The following is a 26886-nucleotide window of genomic DNA, read 5'->3' as shown; positions in this document are numbered from 1 at the left end:
TGTTACCCATAAAGAAAGACCTCAGGCACGGAATAGTGACCAAGGCACTCGGCCAAATATATTGCCTTCAAGGCACAGTCCTAGCACCCTGGCTCCATGGTTGCAGGTACAATAACACATGAGTGTCCAGTGGCAAGGAGTGGCTCAGTCAGCAGCAGGACTTTTCTGCTGTCCCCTAGGCCATGCAGCTTTAACTTGCTCAGAAATGTCGCACCGGTATCAATTTATTTCATACTGTTTTAGCTGTTTTGATCCCAGGATATTAGGGAGACAAGGTGGGTGAGGTAATATTTTTTATTGGACAATTCGTTTGATGAAAGAGAGATGCTTTCGAGCTACACAGAGCTGCTCTTCAGGTCTGTTTAGCTCGAAAACTTCTATTTTACTTACCTGAAGTTGGTCCAATAAAATATATTATGTCTTCCACCTTGTTTCTTTAATTTATTTCCTTTCTATACTTCTGTTCTGCCAATGTAGAAATTTGGCTTTTTTGTCAATGAAAAGTTCCAAGTTTTTGGTTGGTGTGTGTTTTGAAAAGTAGTGTTACTAATATAAAGTTGAGTTTTGGCTCACGTCAACTGGAAAGTCAGTGAGGAATAGTCTAGCTAAGTCTATTAGCCAGCCAGAGCCAACACTAAGTTTTGCTTGCTAGCTTACCTGTTGAAAGGAGGTGGAGCTACCCATTTATCCTGTGCTGATTAAACCAGCGTACAGAAAGGAATTTCCAGGTAAAAATGTTATTAATTAAATTACATAAGGATCTTTATAATAAAACTAAGACATGAGTAAACATTAAAACTCACCTGGTCTTAGCACAAAAATCAGACTTAAATCCTTGCTGTTTCTGTGCGGTTCATTGCATTTTCCCTGAGACATGGTTGTATTGTCACTTTAATTTTATTTAAAAAGCCCCTAAAGCCAGTTCATAAGAGGCAGTTTGTTAAAGCTCGTGATCCTGTCCATTCTTTGGAGTGTGGTAGAGAGGGAAGGATAATGGAAGAAAAGGAAGGGAAGGAATATCAGATCAGAGGAAAAGTGAAGATTGAGAAGCACTATAGAGGAAAAAGTTGCATTTATGTTCTGTCATATACCTCAGTTTTAAGAGGTAAAAAATATTACTAGCTTTTCTCTTTTTATATATGTTGGGGGTATTGGTTTATCTTCGTATTATGGAAAGATCATCTCTTTTAAAAATGTACTTAAGCCTAAATTATCTAGTGACCAGATAAAAGGCTTTAAAATAGTTAAGTACCATTTAGGAAATTTATTCACTATCATAGTTATCAGTATGCAGAAGTATGTTTTATAATATTTTTAGTGAAAATATTTTTAAATATTTTAACTTATTGGTGTCATTCATATCTCAAATTAAAAATTAAACTCCACATCATATGACAGAAAGAGATGTATTTAAGAAATATAAAAACTATAGTCACCTTTACATTAGTTCACAGCAGAATAGTGACATATTGTATGACAATTACAAGAAACCTCTTGAACTTTTAACATTCCATATTGCCCCCAAAATGTCCTATTAAAATGTATATAACTCATAATTTTGTCCTAAAGCTACACTTGGATTGCTTTGTAAATTGGGGGTTTAATTGAGATGGCTGTCAGCGAACAGACTAATGTAATGAATGTCAGTAATTCCTAACAGTGGAGAAACATCACATGTATTCTGTTGAAATAGCACACCTGCTGTTGACTGCAGTCTTTATGCAGTGATTTATAATAATAGTTTTTGACTTGCTTCATTTTACTTTCCTCCATCAGTATAGCTGATATATGAGCTTGTTTATCTTTTAATATAGAAATGTTCTCATGTTTAATTTTTAAAGCAATTCATGAATTTAAAGTTAATATCTTCTAGTATATAATGAACACAAAACAAACCTCTGTATATAGATGCAGTTATTTAAATTGTTACATTTGTTTCTGTAAGTGCTTGTCAGCTAACAGGATACTATCATGTATTCATAACCATTTCTTTTGCTAGAAACTGATACAACTACGTTATATTTCAAATTTATAAAACTTCAAAGCCTGTTTTTCCCCCAATATTTATTAAACCTTTCTGGCTGCACCATTCTGTGGCATGTCCTGGGGTATTTCTTTTTATTGATATGCAGTTACTTTTAGTAGCTTCTAAGCTTCATAAAACAAGTATCACATTGCCTAAACGCTGCGCAGGTGCTGCTGCTTTATTGTACATATACAGTGTAAATTTGTAAGCATAAAAAAGTTATTTTGATTTTGTTTATAGACATTCTTTGATTGGAACACTCACATTAATGTAGAAAAAGAAGTCTATAGAAGACTCATAGACTTTTTACAGTTTTTGAAGGCTTTCAGATATGATGGTGGGCGTAATATAAAATAGAGATTGCATAGATAGTCGTGTTTTATAAGTAAATCATGGATATTATAGTAAACTACAGAATGCAAAATAATTAATGCTGAATAATGTTTGAGACAAATGGTTAGATTCAAAGAAGGGATAGCAGATAAGTATTTTTGTTAATGGTTTTTATTAAAACTAAAATAATTATGATTCTGCTATTCCTTATTAGTTCATTTATAGAAAAATGGGTATAACTCTACACTGGAGTATGCAAACATTACACCTTGCTTCCTCCTCCCTCCGCCTCAAAAGTGTTACCTGGAGCAACTATTCTAGATGGTTGGCAGCCTGGAAAATCCTGGCTCTTCTTTGAGTGTTTGTCGATATATATTCCATTATTGGTGCATGTGTACCGAGTGTACTCAACACTCAAGCAGTGTCTGTTGAGGAAGTGCCTGCACCTTAAGTGTCCCCAGGCCTCCAACTAGAGGCATAGAGGGGACAGTCCACCCCAGTTACCCCTCAGTTCCTACTCATAACCCATGGCTATGAGTCAGAGCTTGGAGTGACTACCTTTTCATACACCGTGTGACGTTTTTCCTTAGGTAAATTAGTGTAAATCGGTGATTAGGGTAATTTAGTTTAGAGCAGTGTTAGGCATTTTTCTAGAGTTTCCTTTTTGAATAAATTTTCCTTTATTTGTTTATGTGGGAGGTGCTTTCTAACACTTCAGTCATCTGAACATAAATCCCCAGGATTCAAGAATTGCCCTTTGTGTGAGGCAGCAATGCAGTTGAACAATAGGCATACTAGAGGTTTGATTTATCTGAGTGAGGGGCACTTCAGTGATGTGGCCATCTGCAAATCATTCTCAAAAAGAACCCACAGGATGGGAGGCTTGTATTAAAATGTTCTTTTTAGAGAGGTCAGTGCACACTGCCTCTTATCCTGGCTTGTTTGAGGCAGAATCATCTGATTGTTCCTCTTAAGGGAGTGCCCCTGCTGCTGCTTCCACTGAAGCTGCTGTCCCAAGTTTAAAAAACCCCTCCTCTTCATCTGGGAAATCCTCACATTAGAGAGGGAGAAAACTGCATAAGACGCAGAGAGAGAGAGGAGATACAGATCTCCTCTGTTCCCTTCAGCTTCCAAGGCCCATAAATCCTCTCAATTGACTGAGTTTAAGGGTATGTCTACATTGCAGTTAGACACCCCCAGCTGACCCGTGCCAGTTGACTCAGGCTCAGGCTTGGACTAAGAGACTATTTAACTGCGGTGTAGACATTCAGGCTTGAGCTGAGGTCTTTGGAAGTCTATATACCTGGTCTCAAAAGAAAGCAATATAAGCCTCAGCTTTACCAAATGTCATTCCTTCTATCAGCAGTACAAACAATTGGCTCCACCACGGAAGTGACAACTTTTTCCTAGGAGAAAATTCTCCACTTTCACTGCTGTGTTGACCTACCAACCTCCTTTGATTTTTTTTTACTGCTTGCTTGAGAGCAGAGTACCTATCCCTACAGATCATCCCATCCCATCCCTTCCTTTCAGGAACCATTTTATACCTTTTCTGAAAATTCTGGAACACTGTCACCACTGACCAGTGGGTTCTGGACATAATAAAGATTGAACGTACTATCCAGTTCCAATCTCTTTGCCACCTTCAAACACCTTCTCCATCTGACCCTTCTTATGAGATTGTCTTTTGTTAAGAGGTGTCTCTCTTGATGTAATGCAAGTCCTGTGTCAATACAAGGGAGAGGTGTTTTATTCCCAAAAACAGAGGATTGAGGTCTATCGTGCATCTGAGACAACTAAACCCCTTCATCAGAAAGCTCATGTTCAGGATCATTTGCCTCTGTTACCCCATCCCTAAAAGCGACTAGATTGGTACACATTGAGAGTCCCATAACGCCATAAAGACTAACAAATTTCTGCGGGCATAAGCTTTCGTGGGCTGCAACCCACTTTGTCAGATTCGTCAGATGCAGAACTTTTCACCATGGAACTTTTCACCTTAGATTAGTACACCACTCTCGATTCTCTGGATGCCCATTGTTGCATTGCAGTTCACCTGGTTCCTAGTGGGAGATTGCCATTACCAGTACTAAATCTCCCCTGTTTGCAGCTTAATTGGCTGATTGGACCCTCCCGGCCTAGTTCAACACTTTCAGTGGCCCTAAAATCAGCCAGATGCATGGGAGAGTTACAGATGTTGATGGTTGGAACCCCATATATACCCTTCCATAAAGACAAGGTATCCTTGAACTAGACACCAAATTCTTACCTAAACTGGTTTCTGAGTTCCATTTAACTCAGATCATCCATCTGCCAGTGTTTTTCCCTAAACTACATATGAACAAAGATGAAGAGAAATTACATTCACTAGATGTCTGTAGAGCACTCTTGTTCTCTGTAGACCAGTGTTTCTCAAATGGTGTAACGAGTTGAAGGGTTCTGCGAAGAAGCGGAACCGCGCCGCTGAAATTAACAAAAATCGGCGCCGCTGATCAGCTGCTCGCGCGCCGCCGAACAGCTGATGGGGCCACGCCGCCGAATCAAAGCTACACCACGCCGCCGAAAAGAGCAAGATTTTCTTGACTTTTCGGCGGAGGGCATGGCATGGGGGCTCAAGGGTTCCTTGGGTATGGCAGGGGCACGCAAAGGTTCTGGGGTAGGAATGAAATTGAGAAACACTGCTGTAGACAGAATTTTAGAACTTCTAGACTTTTTATAACATATGGAGAGAGGGCAAGGAGTTTCACCATAAAGACACTCTAATTGGATTTTATCCTATATTAAATTATGTTGTCATTGGCTGGCATGGCCTCCTAGTCAAGAGTCCTTACCCATTTTGTGAGAGTTCATGCCACTTCAGTAGCTTCCCTGAAAAACATTTGCAGTGCAGCCAAGTGGCTTTCCATTCGCCTGTTGACCCAGTACTATGCTGTTATAGAGGCACCTAGAACTGATGTAAACTTTGGCAGGGCTAACTTAGTCATTATTTAATTAGACTTTTAATACCCACCTCCAACAAGGATTCTTTCTTGGAAGTCACCAATAGTGGAATGTCTATATCAACAAGCACACAGAAAAAGAAATTGTTTGGTACAATAATTGTGGCTCTTTGAGGTGTGTTGTCATATTTCCATGTCCTGCCCTCTTCTAATGTAAATTGTTTTCTTTCCTCTTTTAGTGCATTTGAAACGCCACTTTATGTTCCGAAACCATCTCTGCTTAGTTTTTGAAATGCTGTCCTACAACCTCTATGACCTGTTGCGGAACACCAACTTCAGAGGTGTCTCACTGAACCTGACACGAAAGTTTGCACAGCAAATGTGCACTGCACTGCTTTTCCTTGCGACTCCTGAACTTAGTATCATTCACTGTGACCTAAAACCTGAGAATATCCTGCTCTGTAACCCCAAACGAAGCGCTATCAAGATTGTTGATTTTGGCAGTTCTTGCCAACTTGGGCAGAGGGTGGGTGTTACCTAAATGTTAATGTTGCTCTAATTAGATGTTTGAGGAAACTTTTAAAATGAGATTAAGCAAATCATAACACTTTCTCATTGCCAATTTCAGCTTTACTTATGTTGATGAATATGAAACACTCATTTGTTTTTATAATGTGGCAGCATAGAAGGGGTGCATATGAAAAATAATATCATTAACAAATTTCCAGTTAATTTTCCTAACACTATTTGATAATGCAAAAGACATCTATATTTAGCAGTAGGAGCTTAATATGTAATGGTACAATGGTAATAAATTAAATATTTTCATTAGTATTTTCTTTTTCTAGATTTGTGTTTCCTTTTTCAATTTTAAGGTATTACTTATTTGGGATGGGTAAGTGAAAACATTCAAGATATTTGTTGGTAGTAACATTAGAATAATTGACTTTTAAAAACGGGGCCAACCAGACTCTCAGAGCTTTGTGGAAACTTTAAAACAAAAAAAGAGAGAGCGAGAACACCATTTCTATAACAGTAATCCTTTGCCAGAAATTGTGTTCATTGTTAGGAGTAGAAGAAAATGAGAAGTGGTAGACTAGGAATACTGGGTGGCTCAAGGAACTAGTGATGGTGTGTGGAATTTCTAATATCTAGCTTGCCAGCTGAAATTCAGTTCCAGGCTGAAAAACTTGAGCCATTATCATCTAATAGTTGTTCAGTGGTTCAGTCCACATCACTGAATCCACCACCAAAATTAGCATTAATTGATCATGTTTTTGACAGTCTCTCCAAAGACGAAAAAATGGAATGGGTTTAGTTCACTAAGGCCCCAATCATGCAAACACTTAAGCATATGAGTAACTTTAATCATATGGGTAGTTGCATTGACTTCAATGGGATTATTAGTTTGAGTAAAGTCATGTATTGATTTAAGTGTTTACAGAATAGGGGCCTCAATTACCCTCTGTCTGGAGATGATTCCTTTAGATTAGAATACAGGCACGTTGCTTGGTCAGTAAAGGAAAACTTGAATTACCATGATTTATGCTGTATGTGTTTTGAAGATAAATAGATGTCTTCAGTATTCAGGGCTATCTATCTAGACACCTTCAATGAGCACTAATTTCACTTACCTTAAAAAAAATGGATTAAACCATTTACTGTAACTACAGATAAGTATATAAATGTTGGTTTAGCATTATGCAGATGCCAAAAGCTTCTCCCTTCCTTGGGAAGAATCGCACTCTCCACCTAGTTTAGTTTTTATTGGCAGTCTGCTCATGGAAGTTATATCAAGATACAATAATGAATATTCTCCATGTATCTCATTCCCAATATATCCTAATATGCAGAAAGGTTCTTTGCTGGCTGAATGGCATTCAGTCAGTGAAGAAACACCCCATGTACATACTGTAGTAACCTTTCTCTGCCTGACAACTGTAAAACAGGGCTGTCAGTCAGAGAGATGACTAGGAATCCTGTAGACAGAAATTTTCAAAAGCATTGAGTGACTTGGGAGCTTAAATCTCATTGAAAATCAGTGGGACTTGGGCTGCTAAGTGCCTAAGTCACTTTTGAACATGGAATTTAGACTAGCAAGTCACTTAGGCGCTTTTGAAATCTTTCCTGTAAAATTAAGAATGTTGTCCCATTTTCTTTACAACAGTTGAATGTTGGCAGGAGTGTAAAGAAGGTTATTCCCCACCCACAGCGGGTACCCAACAGAAATCTGAATAGGATACTGAATAGGAAATCTGAATAGGATACTACTCTGAATTGGGAGAAATCCTATTTTTTTCTTAAAGATTAATTTAAACAAAATAAAGAATCACAATCAGTGAAGCCCTATTTTAAAGATGTGTAGTAGAGGTTGCGGGTGGGAGATATGCTAGTATTTTGTTAAGTACTAATATGTAAATACCTGAGACTTCAAGTACAAGTTCTGATTTTTATATTTATTATTAATTTTCCAGATTCTCCTTTTTGTCCTCCCCGACCTCAAAAATACTTTTCTGTGATAATGTTCTTTTAAATCATTAATGTCTAAATCAGGACAGGGCTCTTTAGAAGCTTTTCATTATCTTTCTATGCTTTTATTTCAGATATACCAATATATCCAGAGTCGATTTTACAGATCTCCAGAAGTGCTACTGGGAATGCCTTATGATCTTGCAATTGACATGTGGTCCCTTGGGTGTATTTTAGTTGAAATGCACACTGGAGAACCTCTCTTTAGTGGAGCAAACGAGGTATGTAAACTCTCAATGATAGAAGTGATCTTATTCTTTGTTCTGTCTAATCAAGACTTTGATCTAATTAATTGTAAGGCACAAATGGAAGAAGCCTGTTGAATTGTTTTAGAATTGGCATCAGCTTTGCATTAGGAATATCTTTTGACGGGAGTCTAAATCATCACAGATACTTTATATCAAATGGTAATTTATTGATTTCTACAAATGTTGATACTTGTACATACTTGCTTCTTACATAAGAACTAATATTCTCAAATGTTACAGCTAATTTGTAACTCAGCAGCTTTTATAGGTAGTTCCAATTTTCTTCCCACATGTCTACCTAGAATTTGATTCCATCCTGTTGCCCAATTACCTACTACATTTGTTTTTATAACTATTTGAACAGGTGGATCAAATGAATAAAATAGTGGAAGTTTTGGGTATAGCACCTGCTCACATTCTTGACCAAGCTCCAAAAGCAAGAAAGTTCTTTGAGAAGTTGCCAGATGGCGCTTGGAACTTAAAGAAGACCAAAGATGGAAAAAGGGTAGGTTACGTGTCCTAGATGGACTGTTCTAAATAAGTTTCTGGAGTAACTATTATACTGACTAAAAATGTTTGTTTTTCTGAAGACTTAATTTTAACACTTTAATATTATTCAGTACGACAGAATTGATTTGAAAATTAAATCTATTAATGTTCTCAGTACTGACAAAGAGCTCCTGATTTTCTTTTAGGAATTATTTAAACTGTGATAATGCAAGGTTTAGCTTGTAACTTGAATGACATTCAAGTAACTGCGAACTTCTCAACAGGAGTACAAACCACCTGGAACTCGTAAACTTCACAATATACTTGGAGTTGAAACAGGGGGACCAGGCGGACGGCGTGCTGGGGAATCGGGTCATACTGTAGCTGACTACTTGAAGTTCAAAGATCTCATCTTAAGGATGCTTGATTATGACCCCAAAACCCGAATTCAACCTTATTATGCCCTGCAGCACAGTTTCTTTAAGAAAACAGCAGATGAAGGTACAAATACAAGTAACAGTGTGTCTACGAGTCCTGCCATGGAGCAGTCACAGTCTTCAGGAACCACTTCTAGCACATCTTCAAGCTCAGGTACATTTCTCATTAGTAAATTGTCAAGATAGTTTTATTTTAAAGGGAAAATATTACAAAAAATTTCCAGTCAGCAACTTTTCCATATTAAATGTCTTCATTTTTTTTCACTTCTGAAAGCTGTCTGTTTAAAAACAAAGATGTTTTAAAAATTCATAATAGATTTCCACTAGAACTTATAACTTAAAAATTCAATGGACTTTTCAGTTAAATCTATTTCTGCTTTATAGGGAATAAATTGCTTCAAGATCAAAGCCTAACGTTGCATTCCTAACGTAGTTCTATGAAATGCTGTAATATTTGTTGCTGTTCTGTTATTGTTTGTTATGATTTTTAAAGGTGGATCTTCTGGAACAAGCAACAGTGGACGGGCACGGTCAGACCCTACACATCAGCATCGACACAGTGGTGGACACTTCACTGCTGCTGTTCAGGCTATGGACTGTGAAACACACAGTCCACAGGTATGCTCTTGAACGGAGCTTCTCCCTGACGCATTTATAAAAACACAAATATTTATATAATGGCTTTTATATTCTGAGATAGACATGGAACTGGCAGTTGGAAGACTTGGATTCTGCTAGTCTTGGTTCTTCAACAGATAATTCTTTGTGAATATCTTGGATAAATCGCTTGGGCCAAAAGAGCCTTAATAATCTGGCTAAATGCTGGGGAATCCTGCAGGTGTTGTAAGAGGGAAGAATTCCTCACTCCCTAGCTATAGAGTGCCAGCAATAGAAAGCTTCGAGGGCTCTTACAGCTTTTCCTCCACCCTGCAAAGGACCAGAGAATCCAAATAATCAGATCTTCCAGTCCATCCCAAAGAGCAATTTGAACATACTCATAGACTTTAAGACTAGAAGGGACCATCATGATCATCTAGTCTGATCTCCTGCACACTGCAGGTCACAAAACCTCACCCACCCACTCCTGTAATAGACCCATAACCTCTGGCTGTGTTACTGAAGTCCTCAAATCATGTTTTAAAGACTTCAAGTTACAGAGAATCCACCATTTACTCTAGTTTAAACCTGCAAGTGATCTATGCTGCAGAGGAAGGTGAAAACCCCACAAGATCTTTGCCAACCTGGCCTAGGGGAAAATTTCTTCTCAACCCCAAATATCGTGATCAGTTAGATCCTGAGCATCTGGGCAAGACCCACCAGCCAGACACTGGGAAAGAATTCTCTGTAGTAACTCAGAGCCCTCCCCATCTAGTGTCCCATTACTGACTGTTGGAGATATTTGCTGCAAGTAGTCACAGACTGGCTATATATCATTGTGGGCAGTCTCATCATACCATATCCTCCATAAATTTATCAAGTTCACTCTTGAAGCCATTTAGATGTTTTGCCCTCACAACACCCCTTGGAATGCTGTTCCAGAACTTCACTTCTCTGATAGTTAGAAACCGTCATCCAATTTCAAGCCTAAACTTATTATTTCTCAGTTTTATATCCATTTGTTATTGTGTCAACACTGACCCTTAACTTAAATAACTCTTCCCTCTCCCTTGTATTTATTCCTCTGATGTATAGAGAGCAATCATATCTCCCCTCACCTTTGTTTGGTTACACTAAACAAGCCAAGCCCTTTGAGTCTTGTCTCATAAGGTAGGTTTTCCATTCCTGTAGGTTTTCCCTTCCTCTAGTCATCCTCGTAGCCCTTCTCTGCACCTGTTCTATTTTGAATTCATCTTTCTTAAACATGGGAGATCAGAATTTCATACAATATTCCAGTTGAGGTCTCACCAGTGCCTTGTATAATAGTATTAACACTTCCATGTCTCCTTGGCTGATGCTTCCTAGGACTGCATTAGCTTTTTTCATGGCATCACCTTGGCAGTTCATAGTCATCCTATGATCAACCAATACACCCAGGTCTTTCTTCTCCTCTGTTGCTTCCATTTGATAAGTCTCCAGCTTATAGCAAAAATGCTTGTTGTTAATCCCTAAGTGCATGACCTTGCACTTTCCATTACTAAATTTTATCCCATTTTTATTACTCCAGTTTTCAAGGTCATCCTGATCTTTTTGCATGATATTCTGGTTCTCCTCCATATTGGCAATACCTTCCAACTTTGTGTCATCCGCAGACTTTATTAACACACTCCGGCTTTTTGTGCCAAGGTCACAACAGTATTGCAGAGAACACACACGGAGCTTGCAGGAGCAGGGTCTGTCCTCATGTAAACCTGTGCTTCAGTTTCTTTCTTTATCCCCATTTGACATTATAAGCACCACCAGGATTATGGTAGGCTGAATTAATGTTTGTAAGACATATAGCCACTATACAAGTACAAAGTAGTAGTAGTAGGTTTTTTTGTTGCTTTTATTATTCATTGTACTATGATCTTGGTTAAAAATATAAATGAGTATATATCTGCTTGATTTACTGATAAAAGAATAAAACTAACATGTAATAGTTATTGGCCATTGCTGCTCACCACTTTATAGCATGAAGCTAGTGGAAAAACAGAGCTTCTCAGTATTTCCATCATTACCATAAAAGGAGTAATTTGTACTTCTTCCCAGATGAGGGGAAAAATTATGAAAATATAATTGATGAAATCAGTTTTATTAGCTACATATTTGGGTAGAGTTGTAAATAATACTCTTCTGATGCTATTGGCATCTCAATGCAAGCTTCAAACTACAGCATACTTGTCTAATAATAATAATTCTAATAATTTGTTTTGCAGTATTAGAAACCCCAGAAATCAGAGTCTTGTTGAACTAGGCACTATGTAAACACATACTTACTAATTGCTATCGTTAAACAATGCTGCCTCTAAATTTGCTTTTTACAACTTTTGAAGTAAGGTCACATAATTGGACTTTTTTTTTCCTTGGGTATATTAGCAGCATTAAATTCAAAGTTTGTGTCTTAGTTTTTCTTTTCTAAAGATACATTTAGAAAGTGTATTAGAAATATTTCTAACTTTGTACTTTTATCAGAGTTTTTTCTGCTACTTAAAATTTAGTCTTATTTCTTACGTTAGAGAGTACATTTTAATTTTTTTATGCTCTTTGTATGACAAACTGTCAGTTTACACAACTGTTTATGCAAGTTTTATACAAACTGTATAAAACAAATTTGATTAAACTTTTTATTTCTTGAACTACTACCATAGGTTCGACAGCAGTTTCCTCCTCCACTTGCTTGGACAGGCACTGAAGCTCCTACGCAGGTCACTGTTGAAACCCATCCAGTTCAAGAAACCACCTTCCACGTTACCCCTCAACAACAGAATGCATTACATCACCACCATGGAAATAGCTCCCACCATCACCTCCACCACCACCACCCCCACCACCATCATCATGGACAGCAAGCCTTGGGTAGCCGGACCAGGCCAAGGGTCTACAATTCTCCAACAAACAGCTCCTCCACCCAGGATTCTATGGAGGTGGGCCATACTCACCACTCCATGACATCTCTGTCTTCCTCAACTACTTCTTCCTCTACATCTTCCTCCTCTACTGGTAACCAAGGCAATCAAGCCTATCAAAACCGCCCAGTGGCTGCTAATACATTGGACTTTGGACAAAACGGAGCTATGGACGTGAATTTAACAGTCTATTCTAATCCGCGCCAAGAGACTGGCATAGCTGGACATCCAACTTACCAGTTTTCTGCTAATACAGGTCCTGCTCATTACATGACTGAAGGACACCTTGCAATGAGGCAAGGAATTGATAGAGAAGAGTCTCCCATGACAGGAGTTTGTGTTCAGCAAAGTCCTGTGGCTAGCTCGTGACTAAATTGAAACTAAGTTTGTTTCTTGTGTGTTTTTATAGAAGTGGTGTTTTTCCAAAAACAAAGTGCAAAGCTGCTTGAATCAGAAGGAGATAAACTAACTGAACCGCTACAGGAAGGCAAAGCTGACTATTTTTTTAAACTTGAAAAGATTGCAAAGGGACAATGAATTTTTTTAAGAGCCATGTCCAAACCCACCTTAATGGATAGCTTAGAGGTGTTGTCTCACCTTTTGCTTTCCCCTCCCACCACCTCCCCTCCCCAAAATTTAAGTTGCCACAAACTAGTCACAGATTTTTTTTTTTTTTTTTTTTGGGTCTCATTCCACAGGGGTTAATGTTCAAATGTTGGTCTTAGTTGCAAATTATTTTTTTTTTAAAAGCACTGCACATGATTTACATAAAAGGGCCCTTTGAGATTGGGCGGAGGGAGTGAGTAATATGGGTTTTTTAAGTTCCCCAAATACAGATGGGCACAGAAATGCAGTACTGTAAGGAAGAGGGACCTTCAGATTACACAATATATATCTTCAGCTGTAAAAAGGGACGGTTGTAATGGAGTTTGTAAGGCACATTAAGCATGCTAAGTGGCGGTGATCAGAACTCTCCTTATCTGAATCTACTGAGGATCAAAGCAGCAATTATAATGGGATTCTGTGTGTCTCATATTTTAGAGACCACAGTCAGCTAGTATTGGAATATGACTGGTCTCATAACTAAGGTGCACTGAGAAGCAATCAACGGGTTGGTCCTGGCCAGTCCTGGGGAGGTCTTAAGTGGTAGTCTTTAGGATAACCTTTGGCCTTATGGATTTGGACTCTTAAATTAGAAGAGCCTACCATTTCAGATGCAATCACTTTTGGACATGCTTTTGCAGACAGTCCTTAATGCTGAAAACAGAGAATGGGTAATTCAAGAGGCCTTTCTTTTAAAATAGACTTTTGTGACCCACTTATTGTAAGGTATTGCAAGGTCACTTTGCGTGTGTCATAAAGTTGACTTCCTTATTGGTTGAAGGTCACAGAAGTAGTGGTTTGCGTTTGATGGAAATAGCTACAACTGTGTCCCTTCCTGCTTTTTACTTTTTTCTTTTGCTTTTTCTCGGCACGTGGTTTCTCCACCATTACTTCTGCACAAAGATGTCTTCTGTTCATTCTGAACATTTTAAAAAAATGCAGAATTTTATGTGACTGCTTTTTTGCCTCACAATTATGCTGTGAATTTTACAAAAATTTATTTTCTTTTTTGATAATTTATTGTACCAAAGCTGTTTTTATAGCACATAGATGTCTGTAACCAATAATGTAGCAGTTCTGCACTTTGACACAAGGTGTAATTAGACCATTTTTAAATGTCAGTTGAAAATTATGGCTGTACTATTGCTTAAACAAAACTGGAACTGTTGTTGAATTCATAGCCAATACATTTACAGCAATCTGTGTACTGGACATAATAGATTGACATCTAAATCAAGACTGTAACATCTGTTGCATTATAAATGTGTTCAGGCTTCTGAAGGTAAAAGGGACACTAGATCCAGAAGCTATGAAACCAGCAGTTGATTCTTGTATTCCTTATTAACATAAATGTAAACTTGAAGGCAAGACCTTGATTGCATGAACAGGTCCAAAACAATAGTATGAGTAAAGCAAAAAGTTCATGTGAGACCTGAAGTTAGCAGGCTGTATTGAACAGGTGCCTAATTTTTGGGTTATACTGCCTTAATATAACACAGTCAGCTTGGCAGTTGCTAAATTTATGGGCCCAAATAAAGAGTTATAAATATTCTGAATAAAAACTCAGTGAATTAAAGTGAAAATAAGGGTAATTCAGCAATTACCCATCTCAGAACATTGTTTGCCCATTATATATTACAGAAGCAGTGATCTACCTCTGCCAGTAAGCCCTTTAAAAAAGTAATTCAGCAGAAGAATATCACATAGTTATACTGGTCAATTCTGTGTGGCTGACTAGGTCAGTTTTTCTGAACAAAAGGTGTTTTTTAAATACTTAACAATGGCAACACAGCAGCTAAATACTGTGTAAATGCAAATGAATACTTGGGGTTTACCAGTTTTTGTAAAAAAAACAACTTTTTTTTATCAAGGGATCCATATTTCTTTTATATTGAAATGTCAAGCCTGCGAACGAAAGTGTTTTTGAACTCAGTACTTCAGAAAAGTTTACAGCGATTGAAAGGCCGTCATCTTAGAAACAAAGCACTGAGTTTAGCAATATGAAAATGAATCCAGTACTTACTGCTGTCTAGGAATATAAGGGTAATATAAAATATGGGTAATTTTTTTCTCTGCTGGTTGCCATATCTTAGCAAGCACCAAAAATTAAAGCAGTTTAAAAATAATTACATAAAGAAAAATCATAAAATCCAATGCTTCTGCATACTGTGTTATGTTACAGTCCAGTTTTGTGTGCTTTACTACACAGTTTGGTTACAGGACTTCTGTGCATTGTAAACATAAACAGCATGGAAAAGGTTAAATACCTGTGTTCAGATTGTAAGATCTAGTCCGGACTTGCTGTGTATATTGTAACGTTAAATGAAAAAGACAAGCCCTTTGTATTATAGTCATGCAGTCTTATGTATGATAAACAGTTGAATAATTTGTCCTCAGACTCTTTACTGTGCTTTTTAAAAAAGTAATTTAAGAGAAAAATGTAAACATAGTAATATCTTCCTATGCAATTAACCTACTCCAAGCCACGGTTTGGTAGGTATAATTATAGTAAAATATGTAAATATTAGATACATTGACACAGACTTTTAAAAAATTACAAAAGTAAAAGTTGGAGGCATAACAGACCATTCTGAGTTTTTAATTGAAACTGCAAGGTATAAAAATCATTGATGTATAAACACTGATGCATTTTGATCTCTGCTTGATTCTAATTGACATATAGTATTGTTTTTAGTTTCAAAGTTGTTTATATTCTCATCCACTAGTTTCAGAATATTACAGAGATCTTCTTATGTGCACTTTAGAGTTCTTCTACTGTAAATTAATTGATAGATTTCAAGGCCAGAAGGGCCTTTATAATGATTTAATCTGACCTCCTGCATAATACCGGGCATAGAGTTTTACCTGGTAATTCATCAAGCCCTTATCTTCTAGTTGAGTTAGCACATATGTTTTAGGAAGACATCCAGCCTTGATTTAGAGATTTTAAGAAATGGAGAATTACTACATCTCTCGGTAAGCAGTTATCCACACTTAAAAATTATTCCCCTTATTGTCAGCTTAAACTTCGTAAGCTGTAGCTTCCAGCATTTGGATATTGTTAAGCCTTTGCTTATTAAGCTAGAGCCATCTATTTTCAGACATTTTCTCCCCTGGTAGATGAAGAGAGTGACCAAGTCACTTCTTGATCAAGCTCCTTCAGTCTCTAACTGTAAGGTATGTTTTTCAGATCTTGTATTATTCTTGTGGCTCTTCAGTGAAGCTTCTATTTTTTAACATCCATTTTAAAGTGTGGACACCAGAACTAGACAGTGTTCCAGTAATGGTTTTTATAATGCCATATACAGCTGTAATATCACCTTATTACTCCTATTTGTTTATACCTATTCCTGCTTTCCCATCCAAGGACTGCTTTTTAGCCATAGCATAGCACTGGAAACTGTTTAGTTGCTTATCCACGATGACTCTTAAGTTCTTTTCAGAGTTGCTTCTTTCCAGGATGCAGTCACCCATCCTGTAAGTATGACCTTATATTCTTTACTAGAGTATGGTTTTGCATTTGGCTATATTAAAATGACTGATGTTTGATTGTGCCTGGTCTACAAAGCAATCCAGATCTGTAGAAGTGGCCTGTCCTTTTTATTTACTATGCCAGTTTTATGTGGTCTGCAAACTTTACCAGCGATGATTTTTTATATCTTCTTCCAGGTAACTGATATAAAAACATTGAAATAACTTTTGAGCTGAAAGCCAACCCCTTTGGACCTCTCTCTCTCTAGAAACATCTTCATCTGATGATTTCCCCATGTTACATTCTAAGATATATAAGTTATATATAAGTTAATCCACTTTTTAATCCATTTAGTACATGCTGTATTGATTTTGTATAGTGCTATTATTTTAATCAGAATGTGGTACAACACATTAAAGTAGTATGGAAATATCTACATCTCCAAAATAACTGAATAACCACTTTTAAAATGAAATTGTATATAATTATAAATTTAGCTTACATGCAAAATTTATAAGGTCATTATCACCAGTTTCCTTATTTATGATTCGGCATGACAGTGTGCTAAAATGTAACCTGATGTAGAGCTGCACATCAAAATATTAGAATTCTACAGAATATGATGGTTGCCAGGCAATCAGACTTACACATCTTCTTTATCTAGATTGTAGGTTGCTCTGTGTACACCATTGTTTGATTGGGTCCTGTTGAACCACCCAATTATTGAGCATATCAAGCAGTCTCTAATGTTATTTAGAAATTAGAATTTATTGTTCACCTGATAACTTTAAATGCCAATTTTTCCATCTTTTTTTAATCTGCTTAGGGCACTGGTTTAATTTCCGTAGCATTTTTCCAAGATTCTGGTGTCAAATGTACAGGCTTCCCCTGGATTTGAGATTATATGTGGCTTCTAGAACAAATATTGTACATAGATTCATTGCACTAATATGCACAATACTGTACAAGACACAAACACAGAACCTGCCCCAGAGAGCTGGATGACAATGTAGATGTGATACACTGGGTAACCTAGAGGAAGGTGCTAATAGCTTACAAATATAAATGCTAGCTCCCTATTTTCTAAAGGTGGTGTAAAGAGGGCAGTCTGACTCATCTGGGTTCATGCTTATGGGTCTCAGAGAAGAAGTGGGTCTTCAGGAGAGAGTTGAATTGGGGAGTGGCAAGGCCTAGCACAATGGAATTGAAGAGAAAATATATATGTAGATGGCAATCTGGAAAGCCTGGAGGTGGTGATGGGAAAAAGTTGTGGATGAGGCTTGTATAGTTGGTGGAGTGATAGGGTCGAGAGGGAATAAAACAAGGAATAAGATATGAGATTAGACCATAGTGGAATTGTGCAGATCTCGAAAGTAAGAATGAGAGGTTTAAATTAGAGTGATTCTGGAAGAGCCAGTGAAGGGTTTTGAAGAGGGAATGATGTGGTCTGCTGGGGTGAGGAAGATATATTTGAACAGTTGCACTTTGAATTGGCTGGGTGGAGGCAATAAGGGGTCTCAAGCCAGAAAAGAGGATATTCCAGTAATGAAAATGGGAGATAACTAGGACATAGATAAAGGTTTTGGCTGTTGGAAAGGGAGGATGGATTTTCAATATATTGCAGAAGAGAGGAAGTAGCAAGACTTGGCAATAGTCCTGATATTCAGAATAAAGAAGAAAGAGGAAATGAAAGATGATCGTAAGTATTAGTGACTGTGGATGAAAGTGTTGTAATTGAGAAAGGCAAAGGTGGAGAAGAGGGCTTGGTTTAGATCTTTTAAGCTTGAGCTCTTGTGAACCAACCAGGACGATATGTTGGAAAGTCAGAAAGTGAGCAACAGAAACAGAAGTGTGTAGGAGGTAGAATAGGGTTAGCATAGAGATGACAGCTAGTGCTGTTTGAATTCATTATGTGAACTAAGGATAAGGTTTTGGAGAAAATGAAAGGACTGGAGGACAGAGCCCTGTGAATCACCAACAGAAGAGGGGCAGAGGAGGAGGAACCAACTCCAGAGATGCTGAAAGTACACAGTGATAGAACAGCATTACAAAAATCAAGTGGGCAGAGGCTGTTGAGAGAGTTATCAGCTCCTAAATCCTGTAGAAAGATCAAGGAGGATGAGAATGGAAGAGAGGCTAAATATGAAGAGGTAATTGGAAACATTTATTGAAGTATGTAGTGGATTGGCAGGCACCTCTCCCCCTCTGGCTTGGAGGGAGGTCACTTGCCCTCACTAAATCACCATGATTACAGTCTAGTAGCAGCGGAATTAGCAAATCAAGTGGTAAGGCCCTGACCCTTTTGGAGGGGCAGAGCATTAAGCAGTCTTGTAGGGAAGGGGTTGGGTTCTAGCCCTCAGGTAGGGTTGAGCATTAAGCAGTCTATATGGGGATCTGGCCCTCAAGCAGGGCAGAATGGCATGCAGTCTATAGGGCTTTGTCCCTCAGGCAGAACAGAGCACTAAGCAGTCTAAGGGAGCTCTGGCCCTCAGGCAGGGCAGAGCACAGGCAAGCCTTCCCACCTTCCCAGGCTTGCCCTAAAGGGATGACTGCCTGTGCCAAGGGTGGGGTTGGGCAGCAAGGGGGTTGGGGAACCCGGGCCTGCCCTATTCCATTGGATCCCAGCCCAGAGCCCGCACTGGGTCAGCAGGGCTCCCAATGAAACACGCTGATTCATGTTCTGACAGCAAAACCTGACTCAATTCTAGGTTTCCCTGGGCTGCTTCCTACCGTCACCTGGAGGTTTGGGCTCCGAGTCTAGGGGTTCTCCATCTTCTCGGGGTATTCGGTAGCCTGCAATCCTAGCAGCTCTTTCCTGGACTCGGTCTCTTCTGGGTAAATGGCAGCCAGCAACCCAGAAGCTTATCTCCACATTCGTTCTCCTCTGGGGTCAGGGCGCTACCTGGCTTGGTAGCAGAGCTGGAGTCCTGCTGCCAGCTAGAGACATCTGTCTCAACTGAGGCCCCACCTCTTATACTTCCTGTCCTGCCTCTCAACTTCAGTGCGAGGGGTGGTCCTGGCCTGGCTCTGCCCACCAGGGAGTAGAGTGAGATCCCTCCCCCTCTGGCTCGGTTGGAGGCTACTCTGCCTCACTATAGAGCAGTTCCAGTGGAACAGAAAGGACAGAAAATCTACTAATTTATATGCATAGATTTGTGTATATATCCTAAAATAGGTTCTGTGAAAGATTCTGGATTGTGGATCCAGTGCAGGGCATCCTTTACAGTACTGGACTTATAGGCCACGTCAAGAAATTCCCTTCTTGATGAAAATGCAGAAAAACATCCTGGCTAAGTAATTGCAATGGATATCAGGATGTAAGGCTGCTGAGCTCAAATAGGAAACAAATCCTCTTGACACAAAAATCTAAGAGCAGCTTGAAGATTACTATATGTTCCAGTCTGAAAGAAAGAACCAGTTAAAAGTTATTGTTGGAAAATATGAGCTAATAACTCCTTGTTTATCATCAAACAATCAGAAACATGTTACTTGCATAGTACAATAAATTCTTTTCTAAAGGAAGCTGTACTTATATTGAAGTGAACAAAGAGAAAGCTGGCTGGATCATTGGGCTCAATGGGTAGTGATCAACATGTTGATGTCTAGTTGGCAGCTGGTATCAAGCAAAGTGCCCCAGGAGTGGGTCCTGCACCCAGGAGGGGTAGATTGCACCCTGAGCAAGTTGCAGATAACACTAATTTGGAAGGAATGGTAGAGACGTTGAAGGGTAGGAATAGGATACAGAGTGACCTAGGCAAATTGGAGGATTGGGACAAAAAAAATCTGATGAGGTTCAACAAGGACAAGGGTAGAGTCCTGCACTTAGGATGGAAGAATCCCATGCACAGCTACAGACTGGGGACCGACTGACTATGCAGCAGTTCTGCAGAAAATAAGCTGGGGGTTACAGTGGACAAGAAGCTGGATATGAGTCAACAGTGTGCCCTTATTGCCATGAAGGCTAATGGCATATTGGTCTGCATTAGTAAGAGCATTGCCAGGAGATCAAGGGAAGTGATTATTCCCCTCTAATTGGCACTGGCATGGCCACATCTGGAGTATAGTGTCCAGTTTGGGCCTCCCACTACAGAAAGGATGTGGTCAAATTGGAGAGAGTCCAGCGGAGGGCAACAAAAATGATTAGGGGACTAGGACACATGATTTATGAGGAGAGGCTGAGGGAACTGGGCTTATTTAGCAGAAGAGAAGAGTGAAGGGGGATTGGATAGCGGCCTTCAACTACCTGCAAGGGCAGTCCAAAGAGGATGAAGCTAGGCTGTTTTCAGTGGTGGCAGATGACAGAATAAGGAACAATGGCCTAACGTTACAGGGAGGTGTAGGTTGGATACTGAAAAAAACTTTTTCACTAGGAGGGTGGCGAAGCACTGGAATGGACTACCCAGGGAGCTGGTGGAATCTCCATCCTTAGAGGTTTTTAAGCTGAGGCTTGACAAAACCTTCGCTGGGATTATTTAGCTGAGGTTAGTCCTGCTTTGAACAGGGGGTTGGAGTAGATGACCTCCTGAGGTCCCTTCATACCCTAATCTATTATTCTAATGTTAGCTCCCTAAACAAAAATATAGGAATCCAAAACAAGATTGCAACTGGGCCAGTCAGTCATTTGTGAATCTCATAATAGCCTTTAGAAATTGTCCCATGTGTCTCAAATTGATGGATAATAGTATACTCTAGGACAACGCTGTGAGATACCTCAGTACAGTACCTTGGAGTTTTCCTCTATTTTTGGTCCTGACTATATCAGACACCTTCCTCATTGGGCCATTCCCCATCTCCATGGCATCTGTGGGCAGACCAGATTTTAGCTCCGTGCCTCAGGAAGAGCTTCCCAGAATTGTCTGTCTCCAAGTAGCATACACAGCAAACTCCAGGTCTACCTTTGTAATAGAACTTTCAGAGGATTTAAAAAAGATTTTTAACTACAGGTCTCTGTTTCTTCATTAACTAGGAGACTCGCTGTCATCTGCAGTGTAGACATACTCTAGGAGTCCCACAGGAGGTCATAAAGTGAGTACTGTTTTCCTTAGGAAGACATGCAGGATACATCCCTGAAGCCTGTCCTTTGACTCTTTCTGGAAAGCACACTCCCTTCACGGGGCCTCCTCCCCGCTTCTCTCAGAGGTTTGGCCAATAGACTGGTATAGGATATTGCATAAAATCTGATCTTCAAGAGACAGCACAGTCTTAAAACCGCTCATGAGTCTCCCTGTAGTTCGTCTGAAGAGGCTAAGTCTCTAAATATAGGATATCCAGTGAAATATCCCCAGACTCTGAATAAAATTTTCCCAGAATTAAGCATGAATGAAGCACTAACTTCTCAGGTGCTTTTAGTTTTAGAAAATGAAACCTCTATTCCTCCCCCCTTCAAATAAATAAATAAATGAAATAAAGAACCTTGCAAGGTTGAAGAGCTGTGTAATTTTTTCTCACTTGGTTGTAAGGATCTGATTTTAGATGGAGTAGGAATTCCCTATAAATACCTATGTGTTCTAAGGACTAAAATGTCTTCATTACTCTGCCTAAGGTTAAGCTTGCTGCAGACTCCTTAATAAAGTGCATAGTTATGCCACAGGAGATAATATTCCTGCTAAACCCACAGACTGGAGAATATTAACATCACTCAGACTAAATTTAGATACAGCAACCTCAGCCCTAAGAACATGAGCTCTTAGTTTCTTAGTGTGGAGGTTTATTCTCACCTGCAAGGCCATTGTGAGCATCCACCAAAAAACCCCCACACTCACCCTGCATGAAATCAACTTTAAAGATTTCCCTAGCAGCTTTTTCAGGACTGATGTTTCACCTTAGTCTGATTTGCTGTACATTGAAAACTTCCAGAGACGTCTGAGGAGCAGCTATGGCTCCATCTGAAGAAATTGGAATTGGAGGCTAAGCTCTGATAGTCTTCCAATATTCCGTTGGTAAGTTCTTTGGGGAGCATAGAAACAAAGCAGCCACTGAGGATTTAGACAAGAGCAAAAGTCCCTCCTTCTTCAAACTATCTTATCTCAGAAGGTGTTCTCTTGAAGATGCTGCTTTTCTAGATTCCAGCATAGAGATTACATGTTATTAGGAGGCCATTCCTGCCTTTCCTTGGAAGACCAAAGCTGGGATTCTCTGGAAAACAATTCAACTGCAAAAGCATCTCTTGATTTTATGTTTCCCGAGTCTGGGCAGGTTCTGCCCTCTTTTCCCCCTGTCCCTCCAATTCCTTCAAGGGATGCTTTTCAGGGTTGGCCTTTGTAATTGAACCATCTCAGAAAATGAATGATTGAGATAATCAAGGAACGATAGTCAATAGAACTCACTCATTTTTCCTGGGACAAGTTTTAGTTTTAGAATCCTTTGCGCAAAGTAAATTAAATACAATGCTATCAATAAGGTCCTGTGTACCATCAGAAAATTAAGTGCAATAGTCCATCTCCTCCAACCAGTTTTGTGGAGGCAGATATTTTGGAAAGGACACAAGATTCTTTGTAGTGCAAAGAAAAGCAAAGTATGCTGATGAAGTAAAAATTAATAAATTGGATGTGAACAGAGCCTACATAGGAATAAAGGAGTATATAACAGAGGCATTCAAAATCTCAGGTACAATTCCTCTCATTAATATGTATTCTGAAGATAGCTGTGTTTTGTGGATGAAAAGATTTGCACTTCAAGTGCTTGCTCATTCCATTCCACTATAGGTGTGTGTATGCCTCCGTGCATGGTTACCTGCAACTTTTTTCCCCTTAGCAGATCCTGTAGGGCCGCCCCCTGGAGCTTCGCGCACATGCAATGGTATTTGAAGTGCTGCCGGCCATTCGACCCCTTAGTTCCTTCTTTCCACCCATGATGGTTGCTGGAACTAGCCTTGCTGCAGCAAGTACTATTTCCCTTTTTTGGACTTGTTTGTTCTGTGTTTAGTTTTTAGTCACTTAAGTAGTTAAGTGTAATTAGAGATAAGGCTGGGACTTCGCGCGGACAGGGCATGCCCCAGTCGCCGGGCTTCAAGCCGTGTGCCTCCTGTGGGAAAGCTTTCCCACTCAGTGACCCCCATGACAGCTCTTAAGTGCTTGGGGGAAGCCTACAGAAAGGATAAATGTAAAATCTGCAAGGCTTTCAAACCGAGGACTCAAAAAGACAGAGAAATCCGGTTGAAAGCCCTGCTGATGGAGGCAGCATTGCACCCGGCATCCGAGCCAACCTGCTTCTCCTTGGTACCGAGTGTGGCATCGGTACAGAGTGCACCGTTGGCACCGTCCATGACTCAGCACCACGCAGCTTCACTGGTACCAAAGAGGAAGAGGAAGCAGTGTGCAGAGTGCGGACACTCCCCTGTGCCATCGGTACAGGCGGGGTCGAGTACTGAGATGCACCGAGCTCAGCCTGTAGAAACCCTTTCTCCGGTGCCTGCATCTCTGGTCAGGGAGCCGCCTCCGACTCCTGAGAGTGGGAGGGTGCCCCTGCCGACGCCGTCGACACTGGAGGCTTTTAAGGCAAGAAGAGCCTTATTGGCCTTACCTCTGCCACCTCCGCCCCACCCTCTGCCAAGGGAGAAGGGACCAGTGTCACAGGGGAAACCCACGTTGGGTCCCCCTGAATGGCGGAGATCCCCGTACAGGGAGTAAGATCTCCCGCCGGATGGTCTCTGAGGGTAGAGCAGAGCCGCTCCCCTAGTAGTCGCTCCAGTTGCTGCTCTGGCACAGGACGTGGAGTCTCCCTCTTGGTGCCGACATCAATCCCCGGCACCAGAGGCAGCACAAGCCAGGAGGTGGCACTGGTTGGGGTCCGCCAGGCGGCGCTCGGACAGCTCCCTTTCCTGCTCTCCAGCAGTGAGGAGTTTGCCCGCACCTACGTGGTGCAGAACCTGGTCGTCGTCGGAACACTCGGCACCAAAGAGTTCACCTGCGCATAGGTGGCACAGAACCCAGTCTTCGGAGTCTGGCTTGGTACCGAGGAGCTCAAGACAGCGACGATCTCGGTCACCAAATGCCGCTAAGGAGCCGCAGGGCAAGTGGAGCCGCAAATCGTCAATGCGGACATGGCGGTCTGATACTTCTAGCTCTTTGGCGCGCGACCCTGCTTGTCGGCACCATGCGCAGCCATGGAGGCTTTCCTTGTAGTCCTCCAGGTCGGAGGCGTCAATGGGGCGTTCTCCGGCATGGAGGAGTGCCTGTGACCCGGGTCAGACACAGTACCGCAGGTCCAGGGCCTCAGACTCCAATGCTGCTTTGGGGTCTTCCAGGGGGGCAGTCATCGGGTGAGTCGATGCCTTCATAAGGTGCTAGAGCCCCTGGCGCAGCTAGCCTCCGGATGGCCCCTCGGACAGTAGCGACCCCAATGGCCTTATTGGGCCCTATGGGGTCTCCAGGTGGGACCTGGGCCCCAATCTATTAAATCTTCCGGGGTACAGTCTGTGCCTCCGGTACCGGAGAATGCCCATTGGCATCACTTCTCGGATGAGGAGTCAGACCCTCAGGAGGGAACCTCAGCGGGTACAACCTTTTGCCAGGAGTGGGCACACCCACAGGCTGAACCACTGTAATCCTCCTCCTCACCTGACGAGGCAGTCTCCCAGGACCACTCTGTGCCACTGGATGATTTCAGGGTACACCAGGAGCTGCTCAAGAGGGTTGCCTCCAACTTTGGGCTGGAGGTGAAGGAACTAAAAGAGGCCGCAGATAGCCTCTTTAATGTGCTGGCGGCAGCTGCCTCAGCTCGCGTGGCCCTCCCGGTCCACGAAGGGGTCCTTAAAATTGTGAAGGCCATCTGGCAAATCCCTTCCTCAGTCACCCCAACGTCAAAGATGGCCAAAAAGAAATATTACGTCCCGGCCAAGGGGTTTGAGTATTTGTTCACCCGCCCCGCTCTTGGGACACCGGTAGTAGATGCTGCGAACCAGCAGGATAGGCAGGGTCAACAAGGGTCGACTCACAAGAACAATAAGAAACTGGACTTGTTTGGAAGAAAGATTTATTCAACAGCAAGCCTTCAGTTTAGGATTGCCAACCAGCAGGCTCTCCTGGGCAGGTATAATTTCAACTGTGGGACTCCCTAAGATGGTTTGCTGAGGCTTTGCCCCAGGACCAGGCCTTAGACTTTAATACTATCATGGAGGAGGGTACCGCGGTAGCTAGAGCAGCGCTCCAGACGTCCTCGGATGCGGTTGACTTGGTGGGCTGGGCTATAGCCTCTGCCATTTGTAAGTGATGGTGCTCGTGGCTGCAATCTGAGGGCTGTCCCAGGAAGTTCAGCAGTCCACCCAGGACCTTCCTTTGATGGGTTGGCCTTATTTTCAGACCAGACTGATGCAAAGTTGCACAGTCTCAAGGACTCTAGGGACTCTACACGCCGCAGTTTTCTAGGCGTCAGTCACACCCCAGGCGCAGCAGCAGCCAAGGTCTCAGCCCAGACCTTTCCAACCCTATAGGCAACGGGACAGAAATAGGGGATTTAGAAGAAGGAATCAGCCCCCTAGCTTATCCTCAGCCCCCCAGGAAGGGCCCCCCAGGAGGTTGGGCAACCAAAGAAGACAATTTCGATGGTGTGCCTGAGAAGTGGTGCCCAGACCATTCTCCTGGATCCATCCCGCCCCTTCCTAAACAGGCTAAGGCCCTTCTACCTCGAGTGGGTCAAAATCACTTTAGACCAGTGGGTCCTTGGGATAGTCTCGGGGGCTATGCCCTTCAATTTACATCTGTCCCCTCCAACAACCCTCCCCCTCCATCCCTCTTCAGGGACCCCTCAAATGAGCAGCTCCTCCTACAGGAGGTGGACACCCTCCTCAGCCTGGGGGCAATGGAAACGGTTTCTCAGGGCAAAAGGGGGAAGGGGTTCTATTCGAGGAACTTCCTCATCCCCAAGGTGAAGGGGGGGGTCTGAGACCCATATTAGACCTGCGTTGTCTAAACAAAAATGTCAAAAGACTCAAATTTCACATGGTCTCCCTGGCCTCCATAATCCCTTCCCTGGATCCAGGAGATTGGTATGCCGCCCTCGACCTCAAGGACGCATACTTTCATATATCTATCCTCCCCAGCCACAGGTGCTTTCTTTGCTTCATGGTGGCTGGCTCCCACTACTAGTTTACAGTCCTGCCCTTTGGCCTATCTTTGGCTCCGAGAGTGTTTACCAAGTGCATGGCGGTAGTGGCTGCCCACCTGAGACGAAAAGGTGTGCAAATTTTTTCCTTATGTGGATGATTGCTTGATCAGAGGCAGGTCCAGGTCCCAAGTGCAGAACAGTGTGACCCTCACTTGCTCCAT

At 41.2% G+C, this 26886-nt stretch overlaps 1 protein-coding gene across 7 annotated transcripts in view; it reads left to right on the top strand.

Annotated features, from left to right (window-relative positions):
• The window catches only part of DYRK1A (dual specificity tyrosine phosphorylation regulated kinase 1A), a 119031-nt gene extending 102034 nt beyond the window's left edge, over window positions 1–16997 (top strand). For all 7 annotated transcript variants that reach the window (XM_067545257.1, XM_067545252.1, XM_067545254.1 and 4 more), the window contains 6 exons: window positions 5538–5824; window positions 7902–8048; window positions 8440–8580; window positions 8849–9155; window positions 9495–9619; window positions 12289–16997. In XM_067545257.1, coding sequence (XP_067401358.1) covers window positions 5538–5824; window positions 7902–8048; window positions 8440–8580; window positions 8849–9155; window positions 9495–9619; window positions 12289–12915 — 1634 coding nt within the window. In that variant the 3' untranslated portion in view covers window positions 12916–16997. The remainder of the gene's footprint in view (window positions 1–5537; window positions 5825–7901; window positions 8049–8439; window positions 8581–8848; window positions 9156–9494; window positions 9620–12288) is intronic.
• The last annotated feature ends 9889 nt before the right edge of the window (window positions 16998–26886 follow it).

This window comes from Emydura macquarii, unplaced genomic scaffold (assembly GCF_026122565.2).
Source record: "Emydura macquarii macquarii isolate MOO-44397 ecotype Brisbane River unplaced genomic scaffold, CSIRO-AGI_Emac_v2 contig_1043, whole genome shotgun sequence".
Taxonomy (NCBI): Eukaryota; Metazoa; Chordata; order Testudines; family Chelidae; genus Emydura; species Emydura macquarii.
This window is presented reverse-complemented; position numbering and strand designations above follow the sequence as displayed.